Source organism: Nyctereutes procyonoides, unplaced genomic scaffold (assembly GCF_905146905.1).
Source record: "Nyctereutes procyonoides isolate TBG_1078 unplaced genomic scaffold, NYPRO_anot_genome, whole genome shotgun sequence".
Taxonomy (NCBI): domain Eukaryota; kingdom Metazoa; phylum Chordata; class Mammalia; order Carnivora; family Canidae; genus Nyctereutes; species Nyctereutes procyonoides.
Genome location: NW_026575139.1, coordinates 37847378 through 37870010, shown reverse-complemented (window position 1 = coordinate 37870010; position 22633 = coordinate 37847378). Strand labels below are relative to the sequence as shown.

Sequence of the window (22633 nt, the reverse complement as noted above, 5' to 3'; positions counted from 1 at the left end):
GGATTAAGGGGAAATCCTCCTTTGCATTTGCCCCTTTGGGCAAATAAGCCATGCCAGTGTAGGGGTCCTGGATTTTCCAGTCAGTCAAGGGGTTATAAACCATGGAGTTATCATTTGAAGCCTGCCTAAAGCCTACCTAGCAGCTCCTACAATAGGTAATAAATGGAAAGTAAAAAGAAATCCTTTGTCTTGAGAATGAAAGACAACTTTAAAAAACCAGCCAGCCAAGCAACCAAACAACCCTGTCTAGTTTCTGTCTTTCAGTATCTTTACAACTGAAAGAATCAGAATAGATCTAATCTGGAGAGAAGCCATCCCTAATGCTATTAACTTATAACCAAAAATGGAAATAATTTAATTGGCTCAAATCACTCTTCTGGGAGAGATCTGCCTTGTACTGTTTTATATTCTATTTGTCACGCAATAACAATAGCATGAGCTGTTACTTATTTAACTAAGACCCTTTTGTTGGACGTTAATTGTATCTCTCCTCTACTTTTTCAACTATAATAATGAATGCTTTACTGAATACCTTGTGAATAAACGTTGGTTTACACCATAATTACGTACTTATATTTCTTTCAACCTAAGATTCAAAGTGTCCAGAGAATTCTTTCAGAGGCTAAATCTGACTCAAATATTTCACTACATCACTAAGTATAGTATGGGTTGATAGGCTTTACAGGTACCACAACAAAAAGAAGGTCCCATCATTAAAAAATGATAATTCACATGAAAAATATCCATTGGTCTACATATTTCTAATGTAAAATAACCACAACTATATGACAAGTTACCAAACAAGTGATTCATCTTCACATAGATAACATTTGCTTTTTCACATATTTTTTAAAAATATTTATTTATTTGAGATAGTGAGAGAGAGCATGGGCAGAGGGAGAGGGAGAAGCAGGCTTCCCACTGAGCAGGAAGCCTGATGTGAGGCTCGATCCCAGGACCCTGGGATCATGACCTGAGCTGAAGGCAGACACTTAACTGACTGAGCCACCCAGGCAGCCCAGTCTTTCACATATTTAAAATACTTTGGGAGGGGATAAAATCTTTAAATCAATTACTGTGAATGATCATGATTATTACTGAATCATGAAAAATCTACTTTGGGAAGGTTTTACATTTCTCAAATATATTTAAAATATTAACTAAAAATGAATTATAATCTAAAAGTCAGAATTTCCATCTTCCTACCTGTGTTATCTTTTGTAAAAGTTCACCTTTTTCAAAACCAGATGACTCTTCCAGTTTTTCTTTGGTACTTATAAAAAATTGTCTATGGTCAAAGGAAATCAGATTAACATTAGGTCATGTTTTCCAGCAAAGTCACATTTACTTATGACACCAGAAACTTCCAGTCCCCAACTTCCTGTGCAACATTCTTATTGATATGTTCATTAAAATAAGTAAAAGATTTTACTCTTTTGATGAATTAATACTTTATTTATTCATTAAAAAGCAATTATTCAATGCCTGTACCCTGCAGGTATTATAGGTAATAGAGATATAGTGCAGGCAAAGTCCCTACCCTCATGGAAATTTCACTCTAGTGAAGTAATCAGAATATAAGCAAGTCATAAAAAAATAATAAATTTCAGATAGTTTTAAGTGCTTTATTTTATTTTCAGATAGTGTTAAGTTCTCTAAAGAATACAAAGTAGGGTCAAGGATAGAGAAATCCTGAAATTCAGATAGGTGGTAAGCGAAGGCCTCTTAAGATGACTTGTGAAGAACTGAATGATTGAGAAGCCAGAGAAATAAAGATCAGAAGAAAGAACTTTCCATGTAGAAGGTACAGTCAGTGATAATATTCTCAGGCAGGAACAAGTTTTATATACTTGATGAGGAGAGGATTATGAGAAGCCTGGAGAAGTAGACAGAGTAGATCATGTAGGGTCTTCAGGACAAAGTAGAAGTTTAGGTTTTATTGTAAAGAGAACCAGGGGAAGATTTTATTTTAACCAAAGAAGAGAGATGAACTGATTTCCATCCTGTAAAGATGACACTGGCTACTTAGCAGAAAATGACAACAGTACAGGAAGACAGACTATTTAGAAAGCTATGGCAGTGGTCCAGAAGAGAGAATATTGGCTCAGACTAATGTTGTAGTGGTGGAGGTAATATGAAAACACTGGATTCCGGATATATTCTGAAGATAAAGGCAACAAGACATACTTTGGGGTTTGGCTGGAATTGGCTGGAATTGAGTTGAGTTAGGGCTAGGTTAGTTGATTAGTTGGATTAGGGTTAGGGAGTGAGGAAAATAGGAATGGTAGATGACTCCCAGGTTTTCAGCTGGAGTAACTAGGTAAATGACAAGATGGAAGACTGAGGGAAGAACTGTTTAAATAAAATGGGAAGTTAAGAGTTCTGTTTAGGACATGTTATATTTGAGATATCTAACAGATATCCTCCAAACGGAGAGAACAAATAAGCTGCAGAGTACATGCATTTACTATGCAGTACTGGATATATAAATTTGGGAGTCACTGGGGTACAGAAGGTATATAAAGCTGTAAGACTGGATGAAATAATATATGGAGGATGTGAATAGAGAAGGGCTAGGAACTCTAAAATTTAGAGTCAGAAAGAATTAGGACAAATAAAGGATCCTGAGAAGGAGAAGTATAATGAGTGACATAAGAGAATATGATGTCTGGAAGGCCACGTGAATAAAGTATTTCAAGAAAGTGGAAATGTGTTACATTCCATTAGGAATTCAAGAAGTTTAAGAAATAGACTAGATCATTAAAGTTTGGCAGGATGAAAGTCATTGGCAATCATGGCAATTTTGGAATCATTTCAACAAGCATCTGTAATTTTCATAGCCTTCTGCATTGCAATGGCAAGTATATGCTTTGGGTCACCAATTGGATGTTATTTATCTATAAGATTTAGCTTCCAACCCCCCGTTTCCTATGTCCTGAAAACCAGCTGAATGGCAAAGAGAGGCCATACCCATTTAGAAAGGTAGGCAACATCTGCCTTTATTATGCAAACACATCATGTTGGACATCAATAATAATAATGAATAAGGTTTAGACTATCAATGCCTCCTGTGGACTCATGGAACATTTGAGGTACTCTTAACTGTCCAAATAAAGAATGTAAATTCATGGTTGAGTGACTTGTTTTTCCTCGATATTTAGACCTCAAAATATGTTAACAAGCTTGCAAATTAAAAGGTTCATGGAAGAAAGATGAAAGTTATGGAGAAATAGGAAGATGAACGTGTGCAAATTATTTTAGTTTCTTATATAATTTATTCTTAAAAAATCTTGTAGACAATTATAAAACAACACTGTGTGACTCTTCAAATCTACCAACCAAGATTTATGTGACTTTTCCCACCTCCATAGATAAAGAAAATGAACTAAAAGAGAAAATAAAATTTTCTTTTTTTTTTTTTTTAATAATTTTTATTTATTTATGATAGTTACACACACAGAGAGAGAGAGAGAGAGGCAGAGACATAGGCAGAGGGAGAAGCAGGCTCCATGCACCAGGAGCCCGATGTGGGATTCGATCCTGGGTCTCCAGGATCGCGCCCTGGGCCAAAGGCAGGCGCCAAACCGCTGCGCCACCCAGGGATCCCTAAAATTTTCTTTAGTGTAAGAATTTTCTTTAATTTGCTTGGTAAGAAAGAGGAAAAAGTATACTTTTATTAATAACAAGGCAAGGGTAAACTAAAATTTCAATCACCAAATTAATTGAGTGCAATTTTCCTCAGGGAGATTCCATATGAATGAAAACTCTTGAAGAGCTGGGATTAAAAAAAAAAAAAAGAAAAGAAAAGAAAAAAAAAAGACGTGCCATTAAAAATAGATCAGTGAATCCTGCTTTCTTGAATATGTATTTAAAATTAGCTAACATGAAGACTGCTTTTAAATAAAACTTCATTAATGTAGCAAGGTTTTTAATCATAACTCCTAGAAATAATTTAAGAGCTAATCGATATCTTCCTTCATGATTATTCGCTAGTGTTTCTTTAAAATATGTATGAACTAAAACTGTTGAATCACTTTCAAAGAAAAAGATTTTTTTATTCTGAGTTTTAATTGTAGTATTACTTGAGCTTTTATACTTATAAATCTGGTACTAAGTATAAAGACTTCTTTCTTATTTTATGGCAGGATGATGGTAGAACAGCACTGTATTGTGCAAGTGCTTTTTAAAAGATATAATTTTAATCACAATACATTTAATCCTATGTAGGAATAAGCCATATTATAACAAGATTCCACATATGAAGTTACTTGCCTTTTGGAGAATCTAGTCAAGTCCAAAATTTGTCTTTTAAGCTGTCATCAGAACCTGACGGTAGGCCTGGAAGCCATATTTGTACTACAAGACCTCGTTTACTGGTCAGAGCTGGGCCAAACACATTCTGATGAGAAATCTGGGAATTCTTCTGGGAGAAGTCTGTGGGTCAATCTCTAAAGATAGGTAGACCTGAGACAGGTAAACTCAGAGTGTTTGGAATGGCCATGTTTAGCCATGGGCTCATCAAGGATAGAACATTATATGTAGATAAAGACAAAATGAAACATGGTCCCCACAATGAAGCAGAGACTGTGTGCTTTGGGATGGAGAGATTTCCTCAAGTTTAAGGTTCCAGTCCCATGGGTAAAAGTTTTGCCATGAAACTTCCTTGTATTTTCTCGATAAGTTCTGTAAGTCTCCCTTGACTAAGAACAACTGTCAGAACAAGGGTAGGTGAGCCCTAGGGGAGGTCCCACTAATGCCTTCCCCTGGTGGCATATGTGTTTGTAGGGAATCAGCAACTGAAGTGAGAATAATTCATTCCAAGAGTCCCTCCCTTGCCTACCATGACTGTCTCATCCTCAATTTTTTTTTCTCTTGATCATCTGAAAGACTGGTTAATTTCCAAATAAAGAGATGGTTTTATAAAGCTGACAATCACAACTTTTAGTAAATTAAGAGAATATTGTTTTCATCTAATATTAAAGACTTTTTTTAAATGAAAGAAATAGAACATCTAGAAATGCTGCAGTAAAAATAAAGTATCAAACTTACATTTTATCCTCCAGTATCTTACAGGATTTCTTCAATTCTTCGACCTCTTGTTCCCAAAGTCTTATTGATTCTTGTAGTTGTGCTATCTCTAAATTGTGATCACTAAGAACCTATTGAAAATTCAACATAATTATGGCATTCAATGGTCACCAAATTATTCATGACAGTGTTTGATTCACTAAATATTCATGTATTACCCATTCAACTTTTACATTGAAATATCCTTTAGCTAAAATAAAATGTAATCACTAAAATTGTTTCTTCATAACACAAACCTGGGTAGAAATGATCCTGAAATCATCAGAAAGAACACCAAAATTTTGGGGAGAGCACAATCAAATATAGGAGCAAGAATGTGAAAACTATAAACAACTTTCAAGACATGAATTCATTTTGGCTACATTTTTAAAAAAATCTAAACACTGTATTTTCATAATCATCTTCAAAATATTCTAGGATAATAGAAGTATTATAAAATAAAAGTATTATAAAAAAGTAAAAACAAATTACCTTGAGAAATATGATAGTGTTGGAGAGAATTTTTCTAAATATTTAATCAGTATTTTGGAAATGCAACAGTTGGGTACTGTGATAAAATGTCAGCGTGATTTAAAATAATGAAGTATAAATGGAGAAAATTCATAATGAAACATATTTTTACAATGCAGTTTTAGAATAAAGAGAAGGGAAGGAAGGCACAGGCTCCTGGGTAGCTCAGCTGGTTAAAGCTTCTGGCTCTTGATCTCAGCTCAGGTTTTGATCTCAGGGTCATGAGTTCAAGCCCTATGTTGGGCTCCATGCTGGGCATGGAGCTTACTTAAGAAAAAAAAAAAAGGAGGGGAGGCAAACCTACTTATAGAGCCCTGGGTCTGCATTTCAGCTGTGAGGGAGAATGGAGGGAAGAGAGAGCTGAGCAAATTCCTCCACTCCCTGGCATGGAGTCACCACAGGCAGATTGTGCGATGCTATCTAATCCTGCACATCAATGTGGAGCCAGAGAAACACCTGTGGGGAGGCACCAAGGTGCTCTTATTAGGTGAGACAGGTGGCTGAAAGCTCCCCCCAACTATTTCTTCCTTGAAAGCACCCACATGCCTCCACTTCTGGGTCATAACTAGTTTCAGAGTTAGCGCTCAGCTAAAAGCCTTACTGGTATGACCTCATTTGAGCTCCAGCCCTTTGAAATAGGCAATATGATTACCCCATTTTATGAGTGAGGAAACTTCAGGTTGGTAGAGTTAAAAAACTGAACCCCAGGTCTCTGTGACCTTCGAGTTCCTGCTTTAAACACTATTGTTGGGATGGAACGCCTGGTGGCTCAGCAGTTGAGCACCTGCCTACAGCCCCAGGGCGTGATCCTGACTGCAGGGAGCCTGCTTCTCTCTCTCTCTCTGCCTATGTCTGTGCCTCTCTGTGTCTCTCATGAATAAGTAAATAAAATTTTTTTAAAAAAATTGTTAAAAAGTAAATAAACACTATTGTCCACTGGTAAGGGATGCGGTGGTCAGGTTGGCTTGTGGGAGGTGGCGAGGACACTGGAGGTGAGTGTATCCCTGTCACCTTCCAGCCTTGTGTGCTTTGGTCTTAGAGATCTCTGCATTACAGGTTAAGGAATATATACGGTATCTTCCCAAGCTGGGTTGGTGGCGTACCTGACTTCTGATTTATGAGGCCCAAACTAGAGATATGAATTTAAGCCAGTAGATAAAGTTTATGTGATAAAACTCCTATGTTCTTTGAGCCTCCTTACTATACAGATATTTAAAAAGCAGATAATGATCTTTCTAAAGGCACATATTGAGTAAAAATTTTGATTCTGCTCATGTTCTGTAACGGGATATAATAGACATGCTGTAACTAGGATGATCAGAACTGCCTTTTAAAATGTATAATGGAATTCACTGAATATTCTGATAAGAAGTGTGATGTTTCTGGTAAGAAACATGATGACTGTTGCCCCATATAGTTTTACATGTAATTCTCAATACAGACAGAATATACTAAAGATTCGTTAATTCAACTCATTGTGATAGAGGATTAATAGGTGTTTCTGTTCTAATTAATACAGAAATGGTATTATCATTAACCTCTCCTACTAAAGTCAACTCTGTAAGCTTCCCTTTTCTTATCTTTGAAATAAGGATAATCCTCACAAAATATTTATGAGTGCTGGCTTTCAATCAATGCTATCAATTTTAAAAAATAGAAGCACAGAGCTCTGAAGTATTTGCTGATTCAAACAAATAGTCCCCTTTCCATATCAATGCTCCTGTAGCCAATATAATTGAAGAGCCTAAACTGTTTTATTATCACACATTCGGAAATAAGGAATTTGCCTCTGGTTATTCATTTTGGTATAAGAAAGCAATCTCATGGAGATATTACATATGGTTCTGAATGCATTTGGTCAGTTCTGAGTGCATTTTAAAAATTCATTTTTATAGTATTTTGGTCCATTGAATGCAATCTGTACCTAAGGCATTTCAAACTTCGTCCCTCTGACCATATTCCCAATGATGAAAACACAGTTGCATTATAACACTTTAAACAAAGTGTCAGAAAATGTTAACATGTCAAAAACATTCTCTAAGAATGGCCTGAAGATGAATTAAAATTAGCTCCTTTAAAAGTACCTGCCATTGGTTATATTTAAGGCAGTGTATATCTAGGTGCCCCTGACAGGCTTGAAAACACATCCTTTACTCTTACCACTGTGGTGGTCGTAACTGTTTCCTTCATTTTTGACACTTTAACTTTTAATGAATCCAATTCTTTCTTCTTTTTATAAGTCTCCTTTCTCTTAAGTTCACAGAATTTTTTATATTCCTCAATCTGTAGTGATAAACCAATCAAAAAACTTATGAGAAAAACAAAGTTTAGGAAATCTTTTTATTTTGTCAGCTTAATTCATATGTAATCTAAGTATACCACAGTCAGTCTATCAACAACAAAAACACAATCCCTCACCCCCAAACAGGGTTTGCTTGTTTTGTAGCATCACAGGAAAAATAGTGAACTATAAGGAACTGTAATTATAAATACTGAAATAGTAAATTTACAAGAGCAATAAAACAATGATCATTAATAGCAAATTCTAAAAGCAACTGCTGTTGTAGCAATTTCCCGGTAAAGCACCACTGCAACAGCTACTAGATTTACAATATGCTACTAAGATCAGGGAAATTTTAAAAAAATGATGAATAATCTGGACATCAAAAATCACTTTTTTTTTTGACAGGAAAGAAAACAGACTAAAAACAGAGTAAATAAAATCACTGAAGACTGGGCAGCTCACAATCTTGGACAATTTAACATTCTGCCAAGATTAAACATGTTCTGATAACTTGTCAGACCCAATGAAGTGAGTCATCCTCTTATCAAATTCAAACACATCAATGCATTTGGCCAAATGAATGATCAAGAACAAAATAACTGAGTAGTAAGGCCAGAGAAAGCATATTCAACTCTGTATTAAAGAGTTATGAAAACGTACATTTGGGTGGCTTTCTGTGAAAGCCATTGAACCCAAGCATCTTATGAATGAACATGACCATTGTCGAGTATCTCAGCACCAAGACATGGTTGCATGTGAGTGGAACTTTGTGATTGATAAATTTTGTTGAAAATTAGGATTCTGTGTTCATTCTTTGGCCAAAGACTTCTCCCAAGGTCTTGCAGTCACAGCACAATATTAGCAAAAGATATTTTGCTTTGTGTTAGGGGAGAGCTTACAATTGGAAGACTCTGACAGCTGTAATCATTTCCCCTTTCTCATAGGAAAGAAAGGAAATTAACAGGCTGATCTCCAGCCTACCATGTGCCTTCAGTGAATGCTGGTGGTTGCCACATAGATAGTGAGCCCTAGCCAATTTTCTGCGTTAGTTATGCCCATTCCCATCACGGAGAGGGCAGCAGCAGGGACCCAATAGGAATCCTCATCTTGAGCTAGGCCATCACACCTGGGGGAGAAGGAAAGCCCTCTGGGAACACTTCCTATGGAGGCAGCTCGCCTTTCCTGGGGTAGCTGAAGCTGAGCAAAGAGGAACCATCACAAGCAACTCTGATGATGAATTTTAATTACCGTACTCTAGCAGACATCAAAATGCAGTAGTTATTCCCATTCGACCCTCCAAAAATTGTTAGTCTCAAAGTACAATTTTCTGTAGGCTGCTCCGCTCGGATTCATTTAGCAGGAATTGGAAGGCTCCTGCAGGATGGAACTCCCTGGTCATGTCCAAAGAGACATGGCCTCAGAATGGTCAGAGGCAATGAGATGCCATGAAAATGAGTTCCTTATCCCTATAGGGCTGCATATGAGCAAGGGGCCACCCCAGTGTTGCAAATCCCGCCATTCACATTTTTTCCCATGACCTGAGATACTATGACACAGTGTCTTCTACAAGGAGCTCCAGTGTCCTTGCATCTCTGCTCTATTCCCATTCCACTGTTAACAGAAGATACTGCACTGAATGCTTGTAGCCTCGAGAATAAATTGCTTCCCATTTCATGCCCAAGATTCTATATGGTTCTGAATTTTCTAAGAAAGTAAATCATTCCACTTACCTGTTGATTCAGTTGTTGTTTTCTTTTCAAATGTTCTGCTTTTTCTTTTTCCAACTGTTCCTGTATTTCTTTGAGATACTGTATTTGCAATTCTATTTCTTTTCTCTCTGAGTTTATTTTGGTGTAAGTCTCATTGATGTAAATAGTGGTAGTAGCTTTCTCTTCCATCGTGTGGTTGAGCGACAGCACTAACTTTTCATGCTTCCTCGCCAGCTCCTCTTGCTCTTCACTAGGAGAAAAGAATGGTTCATGTAATGATAAGTATGGCTTTTAAGAAAGAAATTTAAAGTCTGTTTACTGAGATGAACACCATAAAGGGGGAAATTTTAAATATTTATTTTAGAGTTGTTTTTGTGATCACTTAAATTTGGTTGAGATGAGGACAGAAGGAAACACAAGACAAATGTCAGTCTTGCAACTGTTTACCACTGCAAAAATATCATGTGTCCTGCCTCACCGCACCCATCCTGTTCCATGAGATATCTTGGTTTATTTATTTTTTTCATCTTTTATCTTCAATTTATTTTTTTTAATAATAAATTTATTTTTATTGGTGTTCAATTTGCCAACATACAGAATAACACCCAGTGCTCATCCCATCAAGTGCCCACCTCAGTGCCCGCCACTCGATATCTTGGTTTAAATTATGCAGTGATTCAAGAACAGTTTTGAACAGGTGAATGGAATCTGACCAAATGATTTGATAGGTAGCATTACCATAACTATCTTATCCTGAGACATGCAATTAAGCCAAAGGAAGATAAACATCTCACCACCCCTCCGGCCACCTTCTGATGCCATTGCCTTGCAGGGAAGGCCAGGAGAAAGCCAGCTCTCCTCTGATAAGCAGGAGTCAAGGAGGAGAGAGTAAAATCTATCTTGACTGTTCAGAAGATGCTTGAAACCTAATTTGAACTCTTTTATCCTACCTTAGTTGCAGCCAAATCTGAGTTCAAGAGGAGACATTAACTTCACATATCCATTGCTAGCCATATCCATCTGAGGAAGATCTACCCTAGAGCTAACAATGCAAGACTGGAAGGAAGGACGATGAGTGCCATTTCTGTATTTTCCTTTTTTAAAATCTTCCGCAATGTTAAGATCTTTTTCCTTTCTCTAATCCCCAGGGCTAAAGATTTAAGTTATCCAGTGAGATTGTGTGCAAAGTCTCAGGAAAATGGAAACAGATTGTTGGTAAGTTTATTTTCCAGAAGTCAGCTCTACCACAGAAGTGTGATAGAAAGCCCAAGCTAGGGCAGCCCAGGTGGCTCAGCAGTTTAGTGCTGCCTTCAGCCCAGGGTGTGATCCTGGGGACCCAGGATCGAGTCCCATGTTGGGCTCCCTGCATGGAGCCTGCTTCTCCCTCTGCCTGTGTCTCTGCCTCTCTCTCTCTCTCTCTCTCTCTGTGTCTTTCATGAATAAATAAATAAAATCTTTAAAAAAAAAGAAAAGAAAGCCCAAGCTAGAGAGGGTCGGGTAATGGGTGCTTTGTGGGTCTAGTAGAGGCCTTCTAAGAATACGTCAACCTAAAGATCAAGTAGTCTCAGTGGAGCAAATCAAAACAAGTCAAATAAAAAAAACTAGGTGTATTGAGAAGGGTTGAGAAGAGAACACTCAGAAACTGGACATGGGACCTAAGGAAAACCCATTCAAAGAGCTTGCAGTTCTTGAGGACTGTCAGAGAATGTTGTTGGCATCTTGATATACATCTTTCTTTGAAAAATGGATGCAATGAGATTATAGCTTGATGATGCCAGCTAATCAAGCAACCTACCTTATGTATAAATCTTTATCCAGAAAGATTTCGCTAGAGCAGTGATTCTCAAAGTGTGGTCAGGACCAGCAGCATTAGCATCACCTGGCAACTTGCTAGAAAAGCAAATTCTTACTCCTACCCCCTAGACCTACTAAATCAGAAATTTGGGGTAGGAGGGGAGGCTTCCAGTAATTTGTGTTTTAACAGGCACTCCAAGTGATTCAGATGCATACTCAAGTTTGAGAATCACTGGTCTGCAGAGGTGTGGTGGTGCTGGCCAACTGACCAGACTATTCCAGCCTGGATGTTATCTTCCTTGTTATCAGTCTAGAAATTGGTAGTCTAGTTCACACAGCAGTCTCTGGTGATTGTGGCTAGCATGCACCACGTACAAATCTGCATTGTGACTCCCTAACAGAGGTTAGACTTTTCAAGCTTATGTGATCAGGTGTTCTGAGGGCCTAATTTGGGAAAGGCCCCTGGACCCTGAGGTCTCCACCTAATTCCTGATGTTTTGATATCATGTGCACTAAACAACCTTCTTCTAATCATTTTCACTTCCCAAGAAGATTTTTTTTCTTTCATGGGGGTTGTTTCAACATTTCTTCCTCTGACAAACTGACATTCTGATATTTAAGCATTAGATTTGCTCACAATGCAGAGTTGTTCCTAAGGTTTTGTTGTAGTTTTTTGTGTTTTTTTTTTCCCCAGAATGTATCTCTTCCTCCATGAGTGCATAAATTCAAACTTGTAATCCTCATTTTATAAATGGAGAAAATGAGGCCTATGGGGTAAAGTCCTGGCAACACAGCTCAGGAATAAAGGGAAGAAACTAACAGGTGTCAGAACCTGAGCTACAGGGAGTTATATATATTATCTCATTTAATTACAGATAAAATCTAAAACTCCCTGCTGGGAACCAATCCAGTCCTCAGACCTCCAGTAGTTTGGGGCTGAATGTCTCTAAGAATCTAAATTAGCTACAATATATCTGGTTTGATACTATTATCTACAATACAATATCCAGCCAGATTTCTTGCTTTAGTGGTTTAGTGGTTGCGGCTTGTAAATTTAATTTTACTAAGATGGAAATTAAAACCACTCTGTGCCTCCGCCTTTACAGGTGGCATGTGATTCACACACAGTAGTTGCTGCTGGGAAGCCGAATGGCCTCTGAAACTTTACGGGTCTCCTGACTGCAGTGGTTAAAGATTTTAGGTTCTCCTCCCCAGCTCTGCATGCCCATCACATGCCCCTCATTAGCCAGAGTCATCTGCTACATGTGATACCCACCCCCTACTGACCCTACACCAGTTCAGACCAGAAGACAGACCCCTTAGGACAGTTTTTGCATTCCAGGCACAGACCCCCAACTCCTGCAAGTACTAAATTAAAAAAAAATACATACCCTAGCATTTCATTAATTTTTTTCAGATCAAGTATTTTCATCTTCAGAGACTGTATTTCATTATTCATTCTTGTAATGTCCGTCTGTATCTGATTTATCTCAAAAAGATTTAATCTCCGTGCATCTCTGACACATTCTTAAAAGTAAGTGGAAATGTTACTAGGCTGAGAAACAGCACACTTGATATTGACTTTTCAAATCATGACAAAATTAGGTCTTTGAAATATTCTTTTAATTATGTACCTGTTCATATTCCTGTTTTTTTTCCACTGTTCAAAATTTGGTATTTTAGTTGGTACGACAGATAGCTTGGTTGCATTGTCTTTTTACATTATATGGCAATGTACACTATATTCTGACATATATAGTACACAAAATAAGATCCTTTAGAAGAGTTATGCATAATACTTGCAATATGGAATTTATACATTGGATCCCAGGATGTGAATGAAGAAAAAAAGATGGACTAGGCATGTTGGGTGTTGGGGTGAAGGAATCAGAAGTTACAGAACACAGTAAATACACATCTGATTTGAGGAGTAACTGCAGCATATATGACATTGGCAGTGGTGCCTCCTGTCTTAATTATGTTCCAGCCTCTTACCCCTTTGGGTCCTCTCAATCTTACCTATCAATTATTTCCCTTACTTCAGCTGCTGCTGTGGTGACCAGCTTTCTGTGGGCTCTGAACGACTTCAGACTGGCATAGTCTGGCAGCACCTCATTCCTGCTTATTCTGTCCCCTTCTCACCTCCTGTCTAGGACCCCCTTGTCACTCTACCATGGGGCTTCTTTAGATATGCACATTGTGCACGTGTAACCCAAAGTGTGGGAGGCAGGCAAACACTGGACCAATGACAGGCAGCGGCCATTGCCTGGACAGTACAGAGAAGATGTAACAGTGTGTCTTGGGCCATGTTTCCATACTTAATTAGTTGCATGTAATGGCAGTTGGCATCACGTATCCCTCCTCAGCTCTTTCTTCTCCCTGCTTTCGTCTCCTTATCCCACTCTCTTCCTCCCACCCCCCCTCCCCAGAACCTTCTCCTGTTTGGATTGTGCTCCCAAATAATAGTGTAAAAGCCTCTGGCTCTGCTTTCTGGGGAACTCAGTGTGTGAAAGAACAAAGTATTCATCAACAAATAACAAATCAGATAGTCATAACAAATCGCAGAATACTTCAGAGGTTTACCTCAGAGCATGATAGAAAAATGATTTTTTTTACACTGATTTTAGAAGGTACTGGACTACCCATTTCTACACAATAAATTCTCTAGAAACTAGTTGGTAGCTCCATCTGAGAGAGCCAGGTTATTGTTAGTTTTGCTCATTGTAGCGGGGCTTCCCAGACTTTTAGGTCTCAAATATGCATATATCATCACCTGAGGATATTATTGAAATACAGATTCTTTTCTTTTAAAGATATTATTTATCTATTTTAGAGAGAGAGTGTGAGACTGTGCATGAGTGAGGGAAGGAGTAGGGGGAAAGGGAAAAGCAGACTCTATGTGGAGCCTGACATGGGGCTCAAGAGCCAGGACCCTGAAATCACGACCTGAGCTGAAATCAAGAGTAGGACACTTAACTGACTGAGCCACCCAGGTGCCCCCACATACGGATTCTGATATAGTAGTTCTGGGGTGGGCTGATAGAGTCTGCTTATTAGAGCAAGCTTTCAGATGCCATTGATGCTGCTGATTCAAGAACCATACTTTGAGTAGCAAAGTTATATAACATAATATCAATGAAATTTATGTGGTTAAGTATTCAGTGTATATCAAGAACCTCTTCATCTAGTAGGCTCTTTTCCTTCTAAATACTTTTCCTGATTATAAAAGCCAAAATATTCTTAATTCTGCCATCAGCACAGATTCTTCTAAGTCTTCTCTTCCCCTGTATATAGAGTTTGTTGTATTTTCCCTGCCAGATGAGACTAACACCATGCATACTGTTTTATAATTGACTGTATCACTCAGTGTCTAATAAGGAGATTGAAATCTTATGAATAGGGGAATTTTATCGTAGAGAATTATTAAGTCTAGTGGAGGATGAGAGTAATGAGGCACTGCATAATAAGAAAGAGAACTCTAAAGGATTCAGGAACAGCAGGCATAAGGAGCAGCCACTACCCCAAGGGCTGAGTGTTTGAGGAATCAGCACCTCCAGACCTGAGATCCAGCCCTCATTGGAAAGGGTGGTGGCTACTGGATGGCAAAGAAATTCATGAAATGCTGGGCTGGTCAAACTCATGGAAATCTGGCTTCTGGGGGAATTGAATTCTGGGGGAATCTGCTTTCTGGGGAACTCAGTGTGTGAAAGAACAAAGTATTCATCAACAAATAACAAATCAGATAGTCATAACAAATCGCAGAACACTTCAGAGGTTTACCTCAGAGCATGATAGAAAAATGATTTTTTTTTGACACTGATGTTTAGAAGGTACTGGACTACCCATTTCTACACAATAAATTCTCTAGAAACTAGTTGGTAGCTCCATCTGAGAGAGCCAGGTTATTGTTAGTTTTGCTCATTGTGGACCTGTCCACAAGGAGTTGCAATGCTTCCGAACTTACTGCAAAACCACCCAAACAGTGCCAGAGAAAATCTGTCACAATTTGGTGCCTCACTGGTGGAAATCTACCATGAAGTTGCTTTGGTTTGCTTTAAATTAGACTACTGGGTGGGGGAGGGGGAGATAAAAGGGTAGTAAACTTTAGAGCTGTGATGACACTTGGAAGTTGTTCTATGTTGAGCAAGGGAGGTGGACCTTTGTATTCTCATGGTGACTGATCCCTGAATGTGGTGACACCTGAGGAGAGAAGGTACCATGATGGGGCAGGGGGTGGTGCCAAGCCTTCCTCTCTTGTCCAGGGCAACTCCTGTAGAGGACCTGAGTCCTCAGCCTCAGCCAATACTCCTGGCAGGTGGGAAGATGACTGAATCCTTACCTTACACCAAATATAAAATTTAACTAAAAATGAATAAAAAACCTAAATGTAAGAGCTAAAACTATAAAACTCTTAGAAGAAAACATAGGGGGAAATCTTCATGACATTGGATTTAGCAATGATTTCTAGAATAGGACACCAAAAGTACAGGCCACAAAAGAAAATATAGATGAACTGGACTGACATCAAAATTTAAAACTTTTGTACATCAAAAGGCAATATCAACAGAGTGAAAAGACAAACCATGGAATGGGTCAAAATACTTGCAGGTCACATATCTGATAAAAGGTTAACATCCGACTATATGAGGAAGAATTCCCACAACTCAGTAACAACAAACAACCTAGTTAAAAGATGAACAAAGGACCTGAATAGATACTTCTTCAAAGAAGGTAAGCAGATTACCAATAAGCAATGAAAAAATGCTCAATGTCACTAGTCATTTGGGAAATGCAAATCAAAACCACGATACCAATTCACACCCACTGGGATGGCTATATTTAAAAAACCAAAAAGAACACAAAAGAACAAATATTGACAAGAACGTGAAGAAATTAGGATCCTTGTGCATTGTAGGTGGAATGTAAAATACTGCAGCCACTATGGAAAACAGTATGGCAGGGGTGCCTGTGTGGCTCAGTTGGTTAAGCGCCTCACTTCAGCTCAGGCCCTGATCTCACCACAGTCCTAGATCCAGCACCATGTCTGGCTACCCACTCAGTGGGGAGGCTGATTTTTTTTCCCTCTGTTCAACAACCACCCCCTCATTCATGTTCTCTCTCTCTCAAATATTTAAAAAAAAATAGAAAACAGTATGGCAGTTTCTCAAAACTTAAAGTACAATATTACCATATAATTCAGCAATTCCCTCTGTGTATATGCCCAAAAGTACTGGGAAGCAGGGACCCAAACGATACTTGTACCACCATGTTTATAACAGCTTTGTTCACAGTAGAAACAACCCAAGGGTCCATCAGTGGATGAATAAACAAAACATGGTATACACATACAATGGAATATAGTTTGGCCTTAAAATGAAGGAAAATTCTGACACATGGTACAACATGGATGAACCCTGAAGACCTGCCAAGTGAAATGTAGCCAGTCACAAAAGGACAAGTATTATATGATTCCACTTATATGAGGTATCTATAATCCCCAAACTTACAGGGACAGATAGCAGAATGCTGGTTTAGCTGAATCAAAGTTCCTGATTAAATTGGATAAATACCAATTTGGAATGGGCTGATCTATGTATCATTAGTCTATTTAGCAACTAAATTGTATAAATTCAAGTTGTGTATATATATATCAATATCATTTCCATCTAAAATGTAAGGGAAAATTATTATGGATCTGTGTTTGTGTTGTGTATTCTTTCTAGCTATTTTGACATGAACTATTAAATTTATTACAAGTAGTAGGCTCTAGTTTCTTATAAGATAAACTAAATTTCTATGGTTGATAATCTTAAAAGTACCTTCCAATTCTCTGCCAATGCTACTGGGAAGAGTTTCCAGCAGAAAATATAGTCTGCTGAGTTCCATGCTTTCAATTTCTAGGCGATCAATTGTGGCTTTTCTCATTTCTTCCTGAAAATTTAAATTACATATTCAAAAAGTTAAGGCATTAAACTAATAAAATTGATTTCCTAAGCAATGCACTATTATAAATGTTTTCAGCAATCAAACTTTGATTTCCATTCAACACCTTCTGCTCTTATTTTTATTTGGAATAGAAAGTGTGAAAAATTGTTCTTCTATAATCAGTTTTTAAGATGTCATTGTTAATTTGTCTTTTTAATCTCTGCTGAATTTCTTCTCAGAAATCATCTTTTCTTATGTTTCTTGTATGCAATTTCAATCAATTTAAAAGAAGAGACTCCAACAAAAAAGGTAATGCTGAGAGAAAAACCTGCGTAATTAAAGAATGGAAAATGCCAATAAAAATATGCTTAGGTATACAGAACAATATTTTTTATACATACCCACAAATCCAAACAAATAGTCTGGTGGGGATTTTTGTGCTTTGTTTTTTTGGTGGGCCTTATTTTTTTTTTTTTAATTTTTTTTTAATTTTTTTTTTTTTTTATTTTTACGATAGTCATACAGAGAGAGAGAGAGGCAGAGACACAGGCAGAGGGAGAAGCAGGCTCCATGCACAGGGAGCCTGACGTGGGATTCGATCCCGGGTCTCCAGGATCGCGCCCTGGGCCAAAGGCAGGCGCCAAACCGCTGCACCACCCAGGGATCCCTTTGGTGGGCCTTATTTTGAAAAAAAGGAAAACCATCCAAAAATCTGTTAGTGGAAAAAATAGATAGTCTCTTAAATAAATGGTCATGATGGCTATAGTTCTTTTATGATCTGAGAAATTGCCATTATATTTTATGAGCAATAAAAAGCTGATTACATAATTGTATATATAGTGTGATCACTTTTCTATTAAAAAATAAAATTCAATACAAGCATCATCTATTCCCTGAAAGTAGGAAAGACATTCATCAAGGAGTTAATTATGATTATTTTAGGGTGCTGGGATCATGGTGGTTTTTATTTCCCTCTTTTTACTCGTCTATTTAAAGAAATATTCAGGGTAAACATGCAGTGCTTTCAGAATTGTGAAAATGTGTTGTTTTAAAAGATGGAGGGATTTATCTTTAAGAGATTTAACAGCTCACCTATTAACATACTAGATACTTTAACAAGCCACAATACATATTTTGACCCTTTCAAGCCAGGGAGGAAAACAAAACTCAAAGAACAAAGATGAAGAAGGTTTCCATGGAAGCACAGGGCAGCACCAAATGCACAAACTCCTGGGGTTTACAGATATGTATTCAATTAACTGGGATTATAAAGTATAATGCTGTAGTATACATCCACAACTATATGTAATCACAGAAAAATATAAAGGAGACGAATTTTTTTCAGCAGTCTGTAGATTCAAATTCCTTTCCTTTACAGCCATATTTCTACATTTTTAGATATTTGATAGGTTGTAGATTCTTACTCGATATTTTTAAATCAAATAAAGAGACCTCACCCATTTCAGCCTGCTGGGAAAGCATTGTAAACATCATCCAGGGCCAAGTAGACACACACTTGTGATACTTCAGAGGGAGATTCTTTAAATATTTCCTTGATGGGGCCAAGTTAGTATAACCAGAGTTGTTTTCACTGACTAGCACTGTCTACTCCAATGGAATAGGTGCTAAATCGTCTTTTAGCAGTTATGTAAGAAATTGCTTATAGACAACTGAGTAAATGGGCACCGTCATGGCTTATATATTGGGGTCAAACATTTGCCCATGTGGACCACCCCTTAATGGAGCTCTGCTACCACCAGTATTGCTCTCCCAAGCAGGCTTGCCCTCCCTCATCCATAGCACAGATCTTTAATGCAATGCTCTTCACAAAAAAATCAGGCAACACTCCCCAGCTGATCGACACTGGTACAAATACTTAGTGAATTGAGATAAACATTTTCCCTATTCATCTATTCAAGTATCTTGAACAGAGTTGGTGCTAAGTTAAAAATTGATGAAGAAATAAACAGAAGATTGAAAAAAATAGCTCTTATAGATAATACTATACCAATTTCTTAACAGCGATAGCAGTGTCCTTAAGAAAGGTCCTAGCTTCTTCGTTGCATTTAAAATAGTCACTTTGTAGTGATTGTTCTAAAGAAAAAAATTAGAAAATGAAGATCTCTTATTTATTTGTCCAAATCCTTTTTAATCCTTTAGATCTAGCTCAAATGCCTGCTCGACTGAAAATTTTATCTTCTCTGAATTCCTATAGTACTTAATATGACTCTCTTTTGAACATGTGTCCTAGTTCATAGTATTCTAATTTAGGCATATATTTAATGTTTCTTGAAGACAAACGCCTCTTGATATTCCATCTTTGCATCTCTCATGGTAGAAGGAATCTATATAGAACAGGACAAGAATTTCAATAAATATTTATGAAAGGAATAAGGGTCTATAATGTAGATTTAAGAATGTTTTCATATATATATAGTTGTATATATGCAAATATAATATTTTGCAAAAAACTCTACTCATTTAATTAACTGTTTCAAAGTCCCTTATGTTTACTTCTGTGCCAATATTTTAATCCTGGGATGAAAGTAAATATTTGTAAAACTGGTAGGTGTGAGGTAGGCAGAATTTCTAAGCCCTCTTGATTCCCTGACATATGAAGGATGTCTCCTTTCCCTCACACACCATAAATAGGAAGCACAGAGGAGGACAGGCTTATGAAATGTTAGCAATGGTAATGAAGACCTGATACATACCAAATGGAAAGAAGGAAGGGGGGAAAATGGATAAGAGGAGGAAAAAGAACAGAGGAAGTTATACTTACATTGGCTCTGGTGCCACTGAGTTACACAGACTTGGTCCAAATGAATTCCAGGCCTGCATCTTGATATGTGGGATAAATTTGATGGGATTCATGTTTTACATGCATTACCTAAGTTGATTACTATGAGCTTATAATGAATCCCATTTCACAGGTGAGAAATCTGACTTTTGAGGTTATGTCATATGTTCAAGGTCACAGAGCCAATCACTGAGACAGTCCAGATTCAAACACAAGTGTGATTTGAGAGTCCTTGGCTTCAATGGTCACACTTACATAATCAGAAGAGTAAAGAACAATTTCTGCCCTCAGTTCCTGGGAACTTGGATTCTCCTAATCAACTAAGCTCTCAAACCAAGTGAAAATCAGTTACTGGGTTTGCAAGCAAGTGTGTGTTAAGTTAGGAGGGGACAGGCCTTGCCTGTTATCCTTCCCTTTCTTCTAATGGAATGAATGAGCACAAGCTGTTCCCACTTGCAAATAAGCTGGAGAGCTGCATATTTTCTTACTCCCACAAGAGGCTTAATGAAGTTTTTTTTTTTTTCCTACAAAAAATTTTGAGAGCCCAGAAATTACTAGCAGAAAAATACTTGCACAGAAGCACTGGGATGAAGTGTACATGTTGAGCAAGTTTGAAGAGAGTTCAAGACCCTACCTCTACCAGGCCAGTGATAGTGACTCATTTAAATCTCTTTGGTGGTTAACATTCCTCATGATAATACTCATGCAAGCCTATCTCACAGGGATCGTGAAGTTAAATTAGTTCATCTAAGAAGAAAAAAGAGAAACTATCCCAAACTAGCAGTAACATTATAATAGAAATCAGTGTGATTACCTTGAAGTCATGAGATGCTGATAGTAGAGCAAGGAGATGCTTTGTTGTTTGGCCTAAACGGTTTATGAGCTAAACAAGAAATGTCCTTTATTGGACCATAGCTTAACCTTAAACTCAGGTGTTTTGATTACCGGTTCAGCTTTGTAACTGAAGCAACATTTTAAGCTGGCCAAATCCAAGGTTATTACGTTTGCATCTCCTAAACACCCTTGTCTAATTGTCCTTGTCTAATACAACCGGAGCTTAAGAGCCCCCTTTCTTGTTTGCCCGTTAAGCTCTCCACTTGACCCTGGCAAGATGCTGGAGGAAGTTAACTTACAACGAAAAGAAGGGGGGAAGCTGAAATTAAATGCGTAATCTGAATGCGAGTGGGGTTCCAGTCGCAGGCAAATGGCAGTGGCCTGAGAGTCCAGGCTTTGCCCCCGGCCGGGTTTGTCGCCAGTTGCTAGTGTGAGCTGGGCCACGTCACTCCAGTGGCGCTAGAGCCCGAGAGCAGAGCCCTGGGTCCCACCGGGCCGTCTCCCCCTCCCGCAAGGAGCCTGAGAGGACTCAGCCTGAGTCAGGGCCACCCCGGTTCCCTGGGGAGAAGGAAGGCCCCCGCCCAGTGCCCGCCAGGTGCCACCAGCGAGGCGCCGGCCCTCCCGGCGCCCGCAGGCTGCTCACCCACAGCCAAGAGCTGCTCCAGCGCCGCGGTCGCGACGGCGGAGCCCAGGGAGGGGGGCAGGGTGCACAACTGCAGGGAGGGGCCGGTGGAGACGCCCGCCGCCCGCCGCGCCTGCTCGCCGCGCCCCAGCTCTAGGGACCAGGAGCTCAGGGCCATCCTGCGGCTCCCGCGCCCAGCCTCGCAGGCCCGGCGCCGGGGCGGGCGGTTGCCACGGGCGACAGCGACGCCGAGGCCCCGGGCGCCCGCGGGGGTGGCGCCTGCCGGGTTCTGCCGACCTGGGCCGGAGTCACGAAGCGATCCTGGGGCCCGGGGCCGCTCGTCCGCCGCCCTTTCCTCCTTTGCGTTTGCATTTGCATTTCTGAGCTCGGTCGGGCCCTTTCTCGCGGACCCCTGGAGTCACACTTTTGGAGGCATCTCTGCGCCGGGTACACCGGCTTTGTGAGGCAGGTTCTTCTACTGTCTCCACTTTTACAGCCAAGGAAACGGGCAAGGATGACTAAGCGATCTGCCCACGGGCAGAGAACATAATTTTGGATTTAAAGTGGAGCCCGTATAAATCTTTCCACGATGCTGCAAAATGCATCTCTGTACTCCTCTAGAACTTTCATTGTATCTGGTCTATCAGTGAGCACATTCTACCTTGAATCAGTGATTTTCCTCTGTCTTCTTATCAAATGGTGAGCTCTGGGTGGCAGGGATATTATCTATTTTTCTCTGCAGGGATATCATTTATTTCTCTCTGCATCTCCGAAATTCAGCCCAGAGCCAGGCACTGATTGAGGTTGACTATTAGTTCCCGTTTCCTCTGGCTGGCAGGAAATCACCGAAGATGATTTAACCCTCCTCTTGTAACGTTTCTACAGTTGGCAAAACTGAGATCAGATAGTGACAATGACAATAGCTGTCATTTGTTGAATGCTAAGTTCCAGGCACCTTTTGTAGTCCTTTATAGTACCCATTTAACTTTTTAAAAATTTCTGAGGTAGGTATTATTTCCCATTTTCAAATGGGACACTGAGCCTCTGCCCTGAATCACCATACTATA

General features: G+C 38.9%; 1 protein-coding gene across 1 annotated transcript in view; it reads right to left on the bottom strand.

Moving 5' to 3' along the window:
- CCDC175 (coiled-coil domain containing 175) overlaps window positions 1–22003 on the bottom strand; it is a 68920-nt gene extending 46917 nt beyond the window's left edge. The window contains exons 1-8 of the mRNA XM_055303705.1: window positions 21588–22003; window positions 19319–19404; window positions 17205–17316; window positions 12777–12912; window positions 9613–9841; window positions 7759–7881; window positions 5050–5159; window positions 1207–1288 (exon numbers count right to left, since the gene is read on the bottom strand). Coding sequence (XP_055159680.1) covers window positions 1207–1288; window positions 5050–5159; window positions 7759–7881; window positions 9613–9841; window positions 12777–12912; window positions 17205–17316; window positions 19319–19404; window positions 21588–21744 — 1035 coding nt within the window. The 5' untranslated portion in view covers window positions 21745–22003. The remainder of the gene's footprint in view (window positions 1–1206; window positions 1289–5049; window positions 5160–7758; window positions 7882–9612; window positions 9842–12776; window positions 12913–17204; window positions 17317–19318; window positions 19405–21587) is intronic.
- Window positions 22004–22633: the final 630 nt, after the last annotated feature.